General features: G+C 55.1%; 3 protein-coding genes across 3 annotated transcripts in view; 2 read left to right on the top strand and 1 right to left on the bottom strand.

Annotated features, from left to right (window-relative positions):
- Positions 1-4,884: 4,884 nt before the first annotated feature.
- On the top strand, positions 4,885-6,052 carry nog1 (noggin 1). The gene has a single exon (XM_003976090.3). It carries the CDS (start codon positions 5,093-5,095, stop codon positions 5,762-5,764), a length of 672 nt encoding a protein of 223 aa, XP_003976139.1. The 5' UTR covers positions 4,885-5,092; the 3' UTR covers positions 5,765-6,052.
- A 3,975-nt stretch (positions 6,053-10,027) lies between these two features.
- rbfox3a (RNA binding fox-1 homolog 3a) overlaps positions 10,028-15,174 on the top strand; it is a 261,145-nt gene continuing 255,998 nt past the window's right edge. The window contains exon 1 of the mRNA XM_029836495.1: positions 10,028-10,165. The gene's annotated coding sequence lies outside the window, so the exon portion shown is untranslated. The remainder of the gene's footprint in view (positions 10,166-15,174) is intronic.
- On the bottom strand, positions 11,107-14,649 carry cbx2 (chromobox homolog 2 (Drosophila Pc class)). Its single transcript, XM_003976089.3, is given in 6 exon segments — positions 11,107-13,071; positions 13,073-13,233; positions 13,313-13,382; positions 13,516-13,581; positions 14,364-14,407; positions 14,494-14,649. Coding segments are annotated over 6 exon segments (1,464 nt in total). The 5' UTR covers positions 14,566-14,649; the 3' UTR covers positions 11,107-12,020.

Raw genomic sequence — 15,174 nt, 5'->3', positions numbered from 1 at the left:
AAACAGGAAGTGGTGTCCCCGGGCTAGCTTTTCACGACGCTACCCTGAGTCACCTGTTCTGGCTACTGCTTTAGCTAACCTTGTTGTTCCACCCTCTTTTGTCACGCGTCGGATTCTTTTATGATCAGAGAGGAAACTTTAGCGACCTAGAAGAGCCGGACCGGATCAGCCGGACCTGGAGGTGGCCTGGATCAGGTCTGACGGTAAAGTCCCGCTAGCGTTGCCTTGGTTAGCAACACGTTTCTGTCGCGTGTTTCCTCGCTTCGTCAACGGTGCGAAATATTGCTGCCGCTGGCCGAAAGTGACGCGTTGACGACGTTTGTCCGTCCCAAACGTTCACGTTCTTCAAATCATCCCAAGGAAAAACACTAAATATTCCGTCTGCTCCGTCTTTACGGCTGTCGGGGGAAATAAAAACATTTGGCGCCATAAATCCTCTCGGGTGACTCGACGGATCGAGCAAACGTAAATCAGACGTAAATCTGGTCCCGGCAACCCAAATCCTCCCGACTGGAGCTGATCCTGATGGGACGGAGCGCCACTGTCCCCCCCCGGAGTCTCGCCCTCTCACCGTCCCTGAGGTGAAGCGTCTGGGTGGTTGTGGGCGGGGCCTCCCGGCTGGCGCCTGTAATTTTACCTTCCCATTCATCAGCCACAGATATTAATAAAAACGGCACATCTGGATCCACTTTTGTCTGCCGTTAACTCTTCCAGCGCCGACGCCGCCGCCGCTTCAGATTCCCACTTTTTTTGCTCTTGCTGCCATCTCATATTTTCCATCCTTCCTGTCCAGTTTTTTTCAAAAAGAAGGTGCAGATGATCAAAGACATCAAAGCTGAAAGACCTCGATGGATTCTGGGTCTCGCTCAGTCCTGCAGGAAGTTACCAGAAGTCCATGTTCCCTGAAAATTCCGATAACTTCTGGTGTGATATTCCGACCCCGTCAACAGATGCAGAGATGGTAAATCGCCATGGCGATACATCCTGGTGCGGTTTGCTCACACACGGAATCACCTCCAACCCGAAACGCACGGATCATCGTGCGAACCTCCACACAGAACTCCAGGTTATTCCAAGTTTAGCTACGTTACCAGGGGAACGTTGTGTCCCTGTTGTTCCGATACGGAACATTCCAGAGGAGCAGCCTCGTTTTTATCGTCCAACCTTGTTGGTTTATGTGTCTTTGATGCTAAGCTAAAGCTACGCGTTGTGGCCACAGCCTGTAGGGGGCGCTGTAAAGCGAGTGTTGTAACCCTCCTTTCCTCTTCGTGGCTCCCGCTCAATCCTTACCCCTCCTTCTGTAACGCCATGGATGGCAGCTCCAGGTTGTAGCCAACGTGCCCGTGGATCTCCGTGGTTACGACGTCCTGTCACGTGTCGGATCGACTCCTTGTACGAATCATCCTGAATTAAGTTAATTTAAACGGAGAAATGCTAACAGGAGCATTAGGCCACGCCTCCACGTAACCTGTGATGTCAACCTCAGCCCATTGGTCCGATGGCCCCCCCCCCAGGCACCTGAGCGTAAATCACCCCCGCCAAGCTGTCTGTAGGTGGAGCCGGGGGCCCCCCGCTACTGGGCCAGCACGCTTGGCCTGGCGCCCGGGGGCCCCCCGGTGGTGGCAACAGGTGACAGAGGTCTGCTGTGTCCATACCTGACAGCCCCCCCCCCCCCCAAACTGGGAACACTTGCTTCATTAGTGCCCCCCCACCGTAGAGACGGGCAGACGTAGCGGTTTACGCGTGTTTGTGAGGCTAAAGGCTGCGCGTGCATCACTCATCTGCTCGTGAGTCAACAGGCATGATGTCACACGCCGCCGCGCTCTGGATAAAAGGTCTTCTTTATTAAAAGAAGGGGCGAGTCGGCACTTTTTCCATGCGGCGACGGAGCGCTACCTCCCAGAGAGCCCGACCGTCGGGCCACAAACAACCTGCTAAAAACACTTAGCGTATTTCTCCCAAACAGAAATAAACACGGGCCAATTAGCCGTCTTATTTTTGGAACTGCTGCCGCTGCCAGAGGATTGAGGATAATGACCCAGCAGACGCGGCCCGGCGGCCAGCGCCGGCGCTGCCAGGGCTATCGGGGCGGCGCGGCGCGGCGCGGCGGCCGCGGGACCCACGTTGCAGCCCTGAAATGGATCCCGACGCCGGAACAATAGCGCCAGTATTATCGGGCTCGGAGAGACACGAAGCCGCACCGGGACGGGTCGTCCTGATTTATGAAGTGTGAACGCGGAGCTGAGCGCTTCAGAGCCGGGCGGGGTCAGGAGGGCTGCGTGGCACAAACACACGTCTGTGCTGTCGGCTGGAGACGCCGCGACCTCCCATCATCCCCTGCTGCCCCCCCCCACAGCCTCCACCGCTGGCGCTCTGACCGGATCGCCGCCTGTGGATCCCGTCGGCTTCTGTTGTCGTGGGGATGAAACCTGCTAATTTAGTGGACATTGAAAAGTCACGTGACCGTCCACGCATTGTTAGCGTCTTACACCAGATATTCCCAATCGAGCGTCGCTTCTAGGATTTTTCCTCGGCGACAACATGTTGTTTGTGACAAACGGATGATCCCACCAGGATCAGGAACTTCCTGACATGGATCCTCCAGCCGTTCCGGGATGCTAACATGAGCGCTGCTACACGACTCCGATCCAACGAGTTGTCTCTGTGTGGGAGGAGAAACCTGAAGCTCTTTTCAGCCATGCTAACAGTCAATGCTAAATCTTTGGCAGAAGTCATTAGACTCTCCAGTAGGTGGCGACGAACCTCAGCGAGCTTTAGCTTATTACAGGTTATCGAGCAGCAAATTTGGGTTTTTTTATGTATCGTTTCCTTCGTTTAGATCATTTTTCACATGTTTTAAACACTTTAACGTTTATTGTGACTTTACGAGTTCTGAGTGAAGAATCGTCGGTCCGACACCGAGAAACGATGAAGAATTTGGAATAACGTAAACACGGGCCGTCCGCTCTTTTTAATTTAAAGTGATACTTGTTTTATCACTTTGTTGCAAAGAAACAAAACGCTGCTAAAACAGCAGAAATTGGGAAGAGCTGCGATTTTTCCCTGCGAGTCGGAGACGAAAGGCTAAAACTGTTAGAAGTTTAAATCCTCCAGCAAACAAACGGCCAGAACGAGCCTCCGTCTGTGGTCAGCAGAGTGAAACGGTGATTAATTTTAATTAAGCGCCCAGCAGGAGTGATTATTGCGATTGTGTGCTCTCGGATCGCAGAGGAATGAGGAAAAAAAGAAAAGTGCTAAACAAACTAGCAAATTGCTCCCCTCTGGAGTGCCAGAGTCAACAGAGCGGCACCGCCTCCGTCTGAGTGTGTATTCAGCTTTCCAACGTGGCCTCAATTAGCACGAGGTGTGAAGCGGCGTCCTCACGCACGCAGATCAAACCGCCCAAGGGAGAGCGCTCATCATTCTTAGCTTCACGTTCCCTACGTACACTTATGCTCATACATGCTAGCGTGTTCTTAAACATCCTTTTTATCGTGAGGGCTTGATGAACGTTAGCATGAAACAGCTTCATCTTTGCTGCGACATCCTGAGACTTTCGCGAAAGAAAACTGCTCCCAAACGTCACGTTTGTCAAAGAATTTCAGAATTGTCGAGGTTTCTCTTCTGAAGTTGAGAATCGCGGCGGTGAGAAATCGGATCAATCTTCAACAGAAACTGCGTTTTGTTTTTGTTTTTTGCGTTGAAATATTGTGCGACCTGCATCAGTTCTGGTGGACCGGAGGTCACCTCCTGACGGGCCACGTGGGGCCCGTGGGCCGCAGCTTTCGCCCATAAACGCAGAGGCTTTATTGGCTGCTTTATCGCCGTTAATGAAGCGGAATTCACTCCGATGCTGCTGTGGAGAAACTGTGGGAAGGGAAAAAGGTAAAGGAGCGCGTTTAAAAGACGACCGTCGCTACCAGAACCATCATCCAACTGGACTCGCTCATCTTTTCCCACGGATCTTCAGGATCGTCTGCAGGAACGAGGGGACCGATGGCAGCAGCTCCGTGGTAGCGTAGCGGTGGCGCTAACGTCTGCTGGTGGCGCTAACGTCTGCTGGTGGTGACATCACCGCTGACCTCCAGCATGGCCGCATCTGTCTGGTTCTGGTTCTGGTCTGATGAAGAATCCAGAGCCACATTTTCCACATGAGCGTAAACTAAACGCGTCGCGTGCGTGAATTAGCTCATTCAAGCGTGGAAACAGAGATGCTTTTATCTTTAGCGGGATGGTTTCCGGCTGATGCAGCTGCTGGCAACGTTCTTCCATCAGATAATTTTCCAGTGATTGAGTTTCAGACGGGATCGTTTCCACCGCCGCCGCCGCTCAGCAGGATGTTTGTTTGGGGGCTAAATTGTCCGTCTGAAATCCAAAAACCAGTCGGAACCAGGCTTTAAATGTCTTTTATTGGTTTTTGTTTATCTGCTGACACAAATGACGACAGAAAATCTGGATTTAAGAGCAGCGGAGGAAAAGGTCCCGCAGGTCCAGATCTTCAGGTTTGGCTCTGACTGCAGCTTCAGTCGTTGGTTCTGGACCCGGTCAGTCTGCCCCGTCCTCTGCTGGGAACCTTCCTCCCTCCCTCAGCGCTCACGAGCATCTTCAATCAGCAAAAACTACAAATTCTTAGATTTCAAAACATGAGTTGAATGAATGTTAACAACAGCAGCTTCATTCCTTCTTCACCACCTCCAACAATCGTCCTCACTGTGACGCAGCTCCGGTCTGGAGAGCCGACAGGGGGCGTCCCCCCCCCTCCCTGTTGGGGATCTCCTAGACAACAAACCCACATTCACGGAGGGGGCAACACGCATGACGTCACGCCCAGAGCTACGCATATAACAGGAGGCGGCGGCTCGCGCCGGGCGCTTTTCTCCGGAGGAGGCTGGTGGACCATCATGACGAGGGCGCGCGCGTGGAGCCCGAGGACGTACCTGAGCTCTGCGGTGCACCTGGTCACGAACTGACGCCGATGCTGCAGACCGTCGCGGATTTGGTCCCAACATGGGAAACTGAGCTTTGAGCGAGACGCACGTTTGGAGACGGTTGGTGCGTAATTACGCAGCAGACAGAGCCTCATCAGCGCGTCATGGATCCGCCGCGGCTGCGCGTCGCCACGTATCTGCTGCTGCTCTCCGTCGGACTGCTGCTGCACGGGGGCGCGTGCCAGCCCTACTACCTGCTGCGCCCCATCCCGAGTGACAGCCTGCCCATTGTGGAATTAAAGGAGGACCCGGACCCGGTGTTCGACCCCAAGGAGCGGGACCTGAACGAGACCGAGCTGAAAAGCGTCCTGGGGGACTTTGATAGCCGCTTTTTGTCCGTTTTGCCGCCCGCGGAGGACGGACACGCGGGCAACGACGAGCTGGACGACTTCGACGCGCAGAGGTGGGGCGGCGCGCTGCCCAAGGAGATCCGCGCGGTGGACTTCGACGCGCCGCAGCTCGGCAAGAAGCACAAGCCGAGCAAGAAGCTGAAGCGGCGGCTGCAGCAGTGGCTGTGGGCCTACTCCTTCTGCCCGCTCGCGCACGCCTGGACCGACCTGGGCAGCCGCTTCTGGCCGCGCTTCGTGCGCGCCGGCAGCTGCCTCAGCAAGAGGTCGTGCTCGGTGCCGGAGGGGATGACGTGCAAGCCCGCGACCTCGACCCACCTGACCATCCTGAGGTGGAGGTGCGTGCAGAGGAAGGTGGGACTCAAGTGCGCGTGGATACCGATGCAGTATCCGGTCATCACAGACTGCAAATGCTCCTGTTCGGGTTGACAGTGAATAAATGAGAAGCTCCTGATTGGTGATTCCTTTGTGTCACGTGCACGAGCGAATGTATGTGTATATCGGTGCCGTGCGGCTCCACATGTCTCACTGTCAGTCAGTATTATTTGTCAGCAGAGGCTTCTTTATTCCTGGAGATTGTTGCTTCTCTCTTCTGTATTTATGGAGGCGCATTGAGCCACGTCGTGACGTCAGAGTGGATTCTTGTTTTATCCAGTAAATTATGGAAAATGCGCTATTTATTCTTTATACTGTCCCAATAAAACCACACTGAACTCATGCGAGCGGCTTCTTCTTTGTTGGATCAGATGTCGGATCACGTGACGGAGGTGTCAGACTCATCACGGGGTGATAAAAGAGGCCGCAGCTGCTGACGGACTCCTCCTCTTCCTCCTCTTCATCTCCGCAGGAGAGCTGAGAACCTGATGAGGAGGATCTAAAATCCCGGGAATGGGAGAAAAGTGGGATTTGGGGGTGTTTTGGGGTCCTGGAGCTTCTGCTGACTCAGCGTTCCTGCTGACGTTCAGGCCGGTGGCCTCGGCGCCGCTCCCCCGCTCCTCGCTAATCAGGCTTTGGAGATTCTCCAGATCAAAGCAAACTCCTCTTTGTTCTTCCCACTGAAGTCGCTCAAACACTTTTAATAACCGGCTCCTTTACGGGCCGAATCAGAACCAACATCTGGGTCACAGAAACACTCCCAGGGTTAAAAAGGTCGAACCCAGGTCCAACCAGCGTTTCCACCTGGGAGGACAGAATTCCTGTCTGGAGGACGTCCCTGGTGAGGACAGACCCGTCTTGGACCGGAACCGCAGGTCTGCGTCCGTCTGTCAGGGCGTCCAGACGTGCAGCTGCCTGCTGGTTCTGCTGTTCCACGGTGAGCCCAGAACCAGGACCAGTCCGGCTCGCTACCGGAGCTAATCAGCTAATCTTCTGATCCATGTTTGGGACGAATTCATCAAAGCCACAAATCAGTTTTCAAAGAAAACAAGACATTAAAAAACAGGAAATGACATCATTATGATGAACCCAACTGCTCCACACAGGAAGAGGTTCAGCTCCCGACGGAACCGGATCTGTAGCGTAGCTGCTAACCTCCAGTTAGCTTAGCGGAAGCTCTTGGTGGAGGCTTAGTTCTGGCCGTCGAGGCCTCAGTGGAGGTAAAACCGAGGTTCTCCTGGAGAGCAGAACCGGTCGGATCAGGTCCATTCAGAGGTCTTTGCTGGCGCTGAAGGTCGTGCTCGGCCTCCTCCTGGTGCGCTCCCACTCATCGGATAATTGGAGGTTTGTGAAACATTCCGGCTGCGTCCCGTTCCCGGTCAGGCTGCTTGGACTCGGACGCTGGTTCCGCTTCTGCTGTAAATCCTGGGAGCTGTCGGGTCGACCCGTGGGTGGAGACGCTGCCTTTGATGTGCAGAGCTCGTTACTCCAAACCTCATCTGGTGCTCAAGGTCGGAGCGAGAAGACCCGGAATGTGTGGAACTCCCGTGTCTATCGTAGCGGCCCGAAGCGCCGCGGTACCGCAGGAAACGTAAACAGCACATTAGCATCGCTAACCTGTCGCTAACCTGCCGCTAACCTTTGTTTAAGACATCGGAACCTTCGTTTGGACCTGCCAGAAAAGGTTCTCTGACATAAAGAACAGGACCAGATCCAGGTGAAGGTGGTCCCGGACCTTTGGTCCATCTTGCCGCGATGTTCCAGGCACCATCGAACTCCAGGTGCTGCTGAACTGATGAGGTTCTCCAGATGTTCTGCAGAACTTCAGACAGGCCTGGACTCCAACTACTGTGCCTGAACCAGGACCCTGATGGTGCCACTGGGAGTCCGAACCACTGGTGTGGACCGGATTCTGGAGGTTCTGAACAACCACGTCCAGGAGCCCCCAACTTCTGCTCAGATTGGATCAGTTCTGCCAGAATCCGGGTCCAGAGGAGAAAACACCGACGGTCCAGAACTTCAGGGTGTGATGGAGCCGCCTCACAGCAGGAGGTCGTTTCTGAACCATCAGAGCTGCTTTTGGACCCGAAACCACAAATTTATGACCAATTCAAACCAGTTGGTTCTGATTCAGGGACCAGTAGAAGCTGAACATGTGTCGCTGAGGCTCAAACGGAACCGCAGGTGAATCTTCTGGGCTCTGAAACCAGCGTATCCCACCTGTCCGACACACTCGGACCCGTGGCCCTCCGGAATGTTCTGAAACCAGAGTAACGGCTGCTTGGGTCCAGTTCCAGAGGAGATCTGCCCTCTAGTGGCCCCGAGGAGAACACCAACGGTGAGCACCAGGTTCTGTAAACGGATCAAACTGACCCGGTTTTCTCTTCTGGGCTTCTTCATGTGCTAACTGTTAGCGTGGGACGAGCTAAGGCCCGTCGTCGTTACGCAACCAGAGCCCCCGTTTCCCGGCGACCCCTGACCTCCCGCCTGCGGCGAAGCGGACTAGCTTTAGCGCTCCTCTCCGCTAACTGCTAAGATAAACAAATAAAAGTTTTGTCGGCAGAAACAAACCCTGGAATTTCGTCTCCTGTGGAATGAAACGACGTGGAGGGAAGCGAGCGCGCCGCCAGAAGAGTCTCGCCACCATCGGACCCCGCTGAGCGCTCGCGGCGGCGGCCAAAAGTCAAACAGAGCCTGTTTTGTATCCCTGGAGGGCAGCGGCACGAGCAGGCGGCAATAAAACCAGGCAGACCAGGTCGGTCCTGTAAACGTAATCTGCAGAGTGTTAATTACCAGCTGGCGCCTCTGTGGGAGCTGTGTGCTGGAAGGCAGCGCCGCCACCAGCGCCGCCGCCAGCGCCGCCACCAGCGCCGCCACCAGCGCCGCCGCCAGCGCCGCCACCAGCGCCGCCACCAGCGCCGAGCGGTGGGAAACCAGGTTTTCTCCCCCGACCCTGGTCCCGTCTCAATGGGCCGCTTTAAACAAACTGAGAGGCGGCGGCGGGGGTCCGGCGTTGTTTACCGTCGCTGGTGTGAAGGGCCGAGTGTTTGTGTGTTTACCGCACACGAGCGCTCGCGCGACACCCCCTGAACTGATGCATTGTGGGCCGCAGAGTAAAGAGGGAGGTTCAGGTAACTGGATCCATCACAGAATCTTCTGGGACAACCGTTGCTGCCTGACAACTGCTAATGTTAGCATTGAGCCCGTGCTATCGCTGCATATAGCTTGTTGAGTGTGTTGGCTAATGTTTTAGCTTCCACCGTCCCACAAAGTGTCACTTTAAATGGAGTCATGACACGCACAAGCTAACATGCTAACAGACGCGGAGCCTCTTGAGTAATAGTCATCCAGTCGGTGCGCCAGGGGGCGTGGTTAGAAATGGAAGGGGCGGAGTCTGGTGGTTGTTGGCGTGGCTGAGGGTCTCAGCAGCCTTTTCATCAATAATAATAAAGTAAAAATAAAGTGATTTTAGTTTTAAACACGTTTGTTGTTCACGTGAAACCTCTGCCCCCCCAGGGCCCCCCAGGGCCCCCCGGGGCCCCCGAGCGCTCCCCTCTTCCACGTTTGGTTATTCTTTGATGGCCACGGCGGGTCGAGTGACACCTCCCCGAGGACCGAGGCCTGTCTGGACCTTAATCTATGAGACAGACACGCTTGTTTAGCTAGCATGAAGCTGCTAATGCTGTCGTCTCTGGGGGGGGGGGGTCTGTGGAGACGCTGGAGCCGAAGTATTGACCTGTGAAACTCGCCAGTGGACCCGGGTCCACCGGCACCGGCTGACTAATATAAACGGGTTTGGACCGCAGAGATTAAAGCTTAATTAGGGGAAGTTTTTAAGTTTTCAGTCCTTTTGTTCGCAGAACAACGTTAAAGTGTCGGTTGTGTTTGAGTTCTGGGCTCTAAATAGTGACCCTGAGATTAGGAGCAGAACCGGTCCCACCGCCGAGGGCTGCCTTTACCAGGGAGAACCCTCAGGCAGGACCAGGGAACACAGAACCGGACACAGAACCGCAGACTTTAAAGGTGTCCGTTCGTTTTAACGAAATGTTGCTACTGTTAGCACCTACGAACCTCCTACATGTAGATGCTAGCTAGCGGAGACAGGCCATAACTTTTAAAATATCCGTATTGAACCTTAAATATGAACCGGCTATAAAGGAGAACGGCCATTTTTGTTCATTAGCAGCTAATTAGCAGCGTTGGCCCGGCGGCGTGTCGCGGGCGTCTCGGCGGCGTGTTTATGGAGCCGGAATGACATCAGATAGCGCGACTGATCGATAGCTTCTCTCCGGTCGGCCTTCAGGTGTCCGCGGCGACTCGCGGGAGGCGGAGCCGCTGTCAGCGAGTGGAACTGGGAGGAAAGTGTGACGGATGTGGAGGCCGGTGCCAGCCAGGAAAGCGAGAGCGGGACTGTCAGACATGTCGACTCCGGCGCCGTGATGGATGGAGAGTGAGGTAAGACGGATGACATCGTCTGTCTGAGGCCGTGTTGTCATAGCGGCGGATCGCCGCTCGTCTCGGCCTCAGTATCGGAGTTTGTTTACTCTGCCCCGGCGGAGTGATTTAGCATGAGGGACGAGGGTGTAGAGGTTCTGCTCGCCGGAGGCCCGGATCGGGTTTCCAAACATTCCCTTTGAAACTGAGCAGCAGCCAACGAGGGCGTCGAACCCGCAGCTCCCATCTCAGAATCACGTTAAACACAAACGTGAAAGTTTGGACTGAAGGATCGAAAAATCGCAAATAAGGAAACTGCTTTGTTGGTCTCAGAAACGCGCTAGCGCGAAATGCTACGTAAATAAAGCGCTAACTGGGCGAAAGCTGATCTGGACCCTGTCGGGACACGTTAGCGCGCTCGTTGCTAATGTTTATTAACCAAAGCCAACGGATGTTTGATTTATGGCGTCTTCCACGTTAAAACCTCCAAAGAATAAACCACGTGCACGTGCACGTGCCCGCGCACGCGTGGCTGGATTCCACCGTCCCACCAGCCTCAGTGGGAGCGTTCACTGGTTCATCCCGTAGGATGCTGGTGACGATGTGGTGGTGGGGGGGGGTTCTGCACACTGGTCCTACCTCTGAGCAGATCCAGGATCAGGTCCAGGTCCAGGACCAGGTCCAGGTCCAGGACCAGGTCTGGGTCAACGGCTGAAGGGAAAAGTGTGTTTGTTGCCGCGGAGGCGCGAGATTCCAGCTTTACTGTGAGTGAATCAGGAATATGACTGGGATCGTCCTGGCTCGCGCCACCAGCTGGAGCAGCGGCGCCATCTAGCGGCGCCCGCGGGTATTTTACTGTTTGACTTGGACCCGAAGTCTGGAACCAGTTTTGTTAGCTTGGCTGTTGCTTCTGTTAGCTCAATCTGAGATTCCTGTCACTAAAATCAACACAAACCCAGTCGTATGCTTTAGCTTAGCTTTATTTATAACACATTTATTAGCCTGATGTAGCTCAAATATAAAATCAAAGTTGGAAACAGGAAGAAGTTCAGACATTCGTTTATTTGCATGTGACACAAAGATCGGCGACACGTTTCTACCCTGATTTCAAATAAATAGACGGTACAGAGACGTTAGTAACGCTAGCGGAGGAGAACGGGCCAAACCGGTCCGGTTTGCTGGTTAAACCTGTGAAAACGGCTCAGAACTAAACAGAACCTAGAACCCAGAACCTTCTTTAGAGGTCCAGCCAGATTCGAGTCGTTTCCTCGGGGGAGGGGGCTTCGTGGTTCTGAGTTCTGCTGGACTCTGGGGAAGACCCGGTTACGTAAAAAAGGTAAAAAAAAAGGGTTTTTCTCAACCGCGAGGCTAAAAAGGGGGCGGAGCCGGAATAAAATCCAGTGTCTTTCCCGAAGAAGCCGCCGTGATCCAGGCAGAACCTGCGACTGACGGAGGACGTGATGGACGCGCGGAGGCGCCGCAGGACGAGGAGGTAGCTAACTTATCCGAGTGTAGAAAAATAAACGCTACTATGCTACGAGTAAAAAACGCTTCGCATTCGCTAACGAACGAGACACGACGAGCTAAAAGTCTGCTGCTAAACAAACACGCGGCTCGTGTCCACGTGACCTTTGACCCGGACGGTGTCCGGCGTGGTGGGCGGAGTCCTGCGGCGGGAGCGAGCCGGGCTCCAACGGAAGCGCCCAGAAGTGCTGCCCGGTTCTGAGACCTGGGGGGTCACAGACCGACTCCTGTCCCGGTCTGGACACGAGCGAATAAATAATCACAACAAAGTAAATCGTCTCTTCTGAGGACAGGACCACCAGCGTGGTCGTCCAGGGCGGCGGCGGCCACAAGCCCCGCCCCCCCCGGCTCCTCAGTAGTTGCGGAGGCTGAAGAAGCCGACGCTGGTCGGCGACTCCTTGACGGTGACGGTGACGAGGTTGGCGGTGACGTCTGTGACGAAGACGTGCTCGATCAGACTCCTCATGGGCTTCCAGTCCTGGTTCTGGACCGCGACCGAGGCGTTCTGGTCCTGGTCCGACTCGGAGCTGCTCTCGTCTTCGCCGGCGCTCAACTCGTTCTTCTTCTTGCCGTCTTTGGGAGCGGACCGGTCCTGCTGGACCTCCGCAGGTTTCTGGATGCTGCTCTTGTCCAGCCGGGTCTGGACTTTGGGGTTCTGGATCTCGGTGTTCTCCGGGACCTTGTCCTGAAGGTTCTTCCTGGACTGCAGCCTCCCAGGAGGACTGTACTCCCGGGTCGGCGCCACCAGGGACTTCTTTGCTGCAGCGTTCCGAACTGGGCCGGTGCCGTTTCCAGTAGCATCTCGAGCTGGGACCAGTTTACTCTGGAGGTTGAGCGGCTGAAGACCAGAACCAGAGGAGGTTCTGGAGGGTAGCGAGGGTGCTGCTCTGCTGGTGGGAACCCGCTGCAGCAGTGCCGGTCCCGGAGGTCTCTTCGGTCCACTGGGAGAACCGGGAGTCTGCTGGACGGTTCCGGGACTGGAGATTCTTGCCGAGTTGGAATTCTGAGCTTCCTTCCCTTTAGCAGCGTCGGCTTTGAGAGCAAGAGCGGCGCCGCTGCCCGGACCGGACCCGGATGTCTTCCCCTCGTCCGTGCTCCTGCTCGGACCCGACCTGCCGACGCTCTGGGCCCCCGCGGAGCTCGCGGGCGTCAGCGGGCTCCTGGTCTGGACCCCCGCCGGATCCCTGGAGCCACGATGGAAGCCCATGAAGGTGAAACTGGCCGGGTGGACGGGCTTCTTGATGGTTCCGGGGAGACTGGACTCTTGGTAGGTCTTCAGGACCCTGCGAGGACCCTTATTCTGAGGGAAGTCCTTCACGTCGGGGGGCAGCGGCTTCCTGCTGCGCTTGAGGGGCGGTTCCTGTTTGGCCATCACGATCTGGGCCTTCTTCTGGGGGACCGGGGGGGTCGCGGGTCCGGATGCTGGGGTTCATCTGGCCGCCGTCCTCGTCCTCGTCGTCGTCCTCTGACGAGGAGGACGAGGAGCAGGAGGACGAAGAGTCGGAGGAGGACGAGGACGATCCCGACGAAGAGCTGCTGGACTTCTCTGGTTCCGGCAGATTTTCCTGGATTTGAAAGCACACGTGAGACGGCGGCCGCCGCTCGTGTCCGCCGCGGTTCCGCCGCGGTTCCGCCGGTACTCACCAGAATTTTCCGGGGTCGTCCCCGCGGCCGCTTTCCTTTCTTACGCATCAGAAGCTCCTTTTCATGTTCCCTGGAATTCCAACAACACGGAGAAGTTACTTTCACCACTTCCTGGTCGGTGGACGCTAACGATGCTACATCGATACCTCCCCGCTATATTTTAGCGCCGATTAGCGTAGCCGGGGATGGGGGGGGGCACTCACTTCTTGTTGAAGGCTGCCAACAGTCTCGGGTCCAGGATGTTTTCCTGCGGCTCCCAGCTGTTGTGTCTGAAACGGAACAACGGGAATGCTGAGACGCGCGGGGAGTCACAACAAAGCCGCCAGGCTAACGGCGCGCTAGCCCTGGCAGCTTCCCTGACGTTAGCTCAGCGCTACGACCGTTAGACAAGCGCGCTGGATCAGGTCGGACGGAAGATGACAAGTCTGAGTGATCCACAGCAGAGCCACCAAACGCTTATTACACGCTTATTACACCCTTATTACACTGTTACTACACAAGGGTCAGGAGAAGGATGAGGGAGAAACCTGCTCCAGAACCAGGGTCAGAACACATGAAGCTCTTTATCACCATCACTTGTTGAGCGGCTGACACGCGCGCACACGCACGCACGCACACACAAAGGAGCATCGTGAGCGTTGATGGTGAAAAGCGAGAAGAAACCTGAATTAAACCCTTGAGATGATCGATCTGACCGCTCAATCCCCCCGAATAGTTTCGAACTGCGGAGAAGAATTTGGGTTTTCTGGATCCTGGTCCGGGAATCGCGAGCCAAGATCATCGAATTCGGAGGTCGGTTGAATAAAATCATCACAAACGCGAAGAAAAGACCAAAGGAGACAGTTTAAAAGTGTTCCTGCTGGTCTCGGCTCGCAAAAGCGAACAAAAGAAAGCGGATCCTCGGGGGGGTTTCCCCCAGAAGGTTCGAGACCCGGCGGCCGGCGGCCGGAACCGGCGGCGTCGTTCCCGAGATTAAAGCCGATGTTCGGTAGTTTTGGCGGAGTTGGAGCCGCGAACCCGCCGCGGCCGCGGCTTCATTGTCTCCACTTACTTGGCTGACCATCCCCTCCACTTCACCAGGAACTCCAACTTTCCCTGCAACACAACACCAAAGAGTCACAAAGTTGCTGGCGGGGCCGCCGAACCGCCCCCGAACCGAACCGGGCCGCCGGCGCGCCCACCTTGCGGAGCCGTTTGTTGAGGATGCACTCGGCGTCGAAGACCTGCTCCCCCACCGCGCTCAGCTCCTCCATGTCTGCCCGCACGACAACAGCCCGCACGCAGGAAGACCGCGGGCGCGCGCAGCCAATCAGCGGCGCCCTCGCGCAGAGGCGGAGCGCCACTTCCGGTCTCCAAAATAAAGGTCGCCGTGGCGTTCGTGAAGAAAATAAATAACGGATCCCACGTGGGTCGAGTTAAACAAAACAAACACCCAACAAACGACTTTAAGCCGCGCGTTTGTTTGTTTGTTTGTTTGTTTGCTAAAAATAACGCAACAACTTGCTTTCAAAACGTTTTCTCCATCCGTTATTGTAAGCTTTCTGTTGCTAAATCATGATTATTAAATCATTATTCTTTACCAAACTAAGTAAGTTTAGACGGTCTAACTCTATAAAGTAAAATGACTAAAATAAAACTGCATATTATTTCTTCACCTGACGTGTCTAACATCGTTACTTTAGTTACTTTATGAGTCATATTTTACAAAGGGCTCAAAACTGCGCGTGCACAAATGCACCCGGAAGTGTGCTGTGTTCTTCCGTAGCTTGACCATGCCGTGGCGGGTAATCAGGAGCGCGTGGCTGCTTTCAATTGTCTCGCGACTGAAAAGCTGAAAAGTAATATTGATTCATTTCTGACCT

Source organism: Takifugu rubripes, chromosome 5 (assembly GCF_901000725.2).
Source record: "Takifugu rubripes chromosome 5, fTakRub1.2, whole genome shotgun sequence".
Classification (NCBI taxonomy): Eukaryota; Metazoa; Chordata; class Actinopteri; order Tetraodontiformes; family Tetraodontidae; genus Takifugu; species Takifugu rubripes.
The sequence above is the reverse complement of the archived record's forward strand: the minus strand, read 5'-3'. Positions and strand labels throughout refer to the sequence as shown.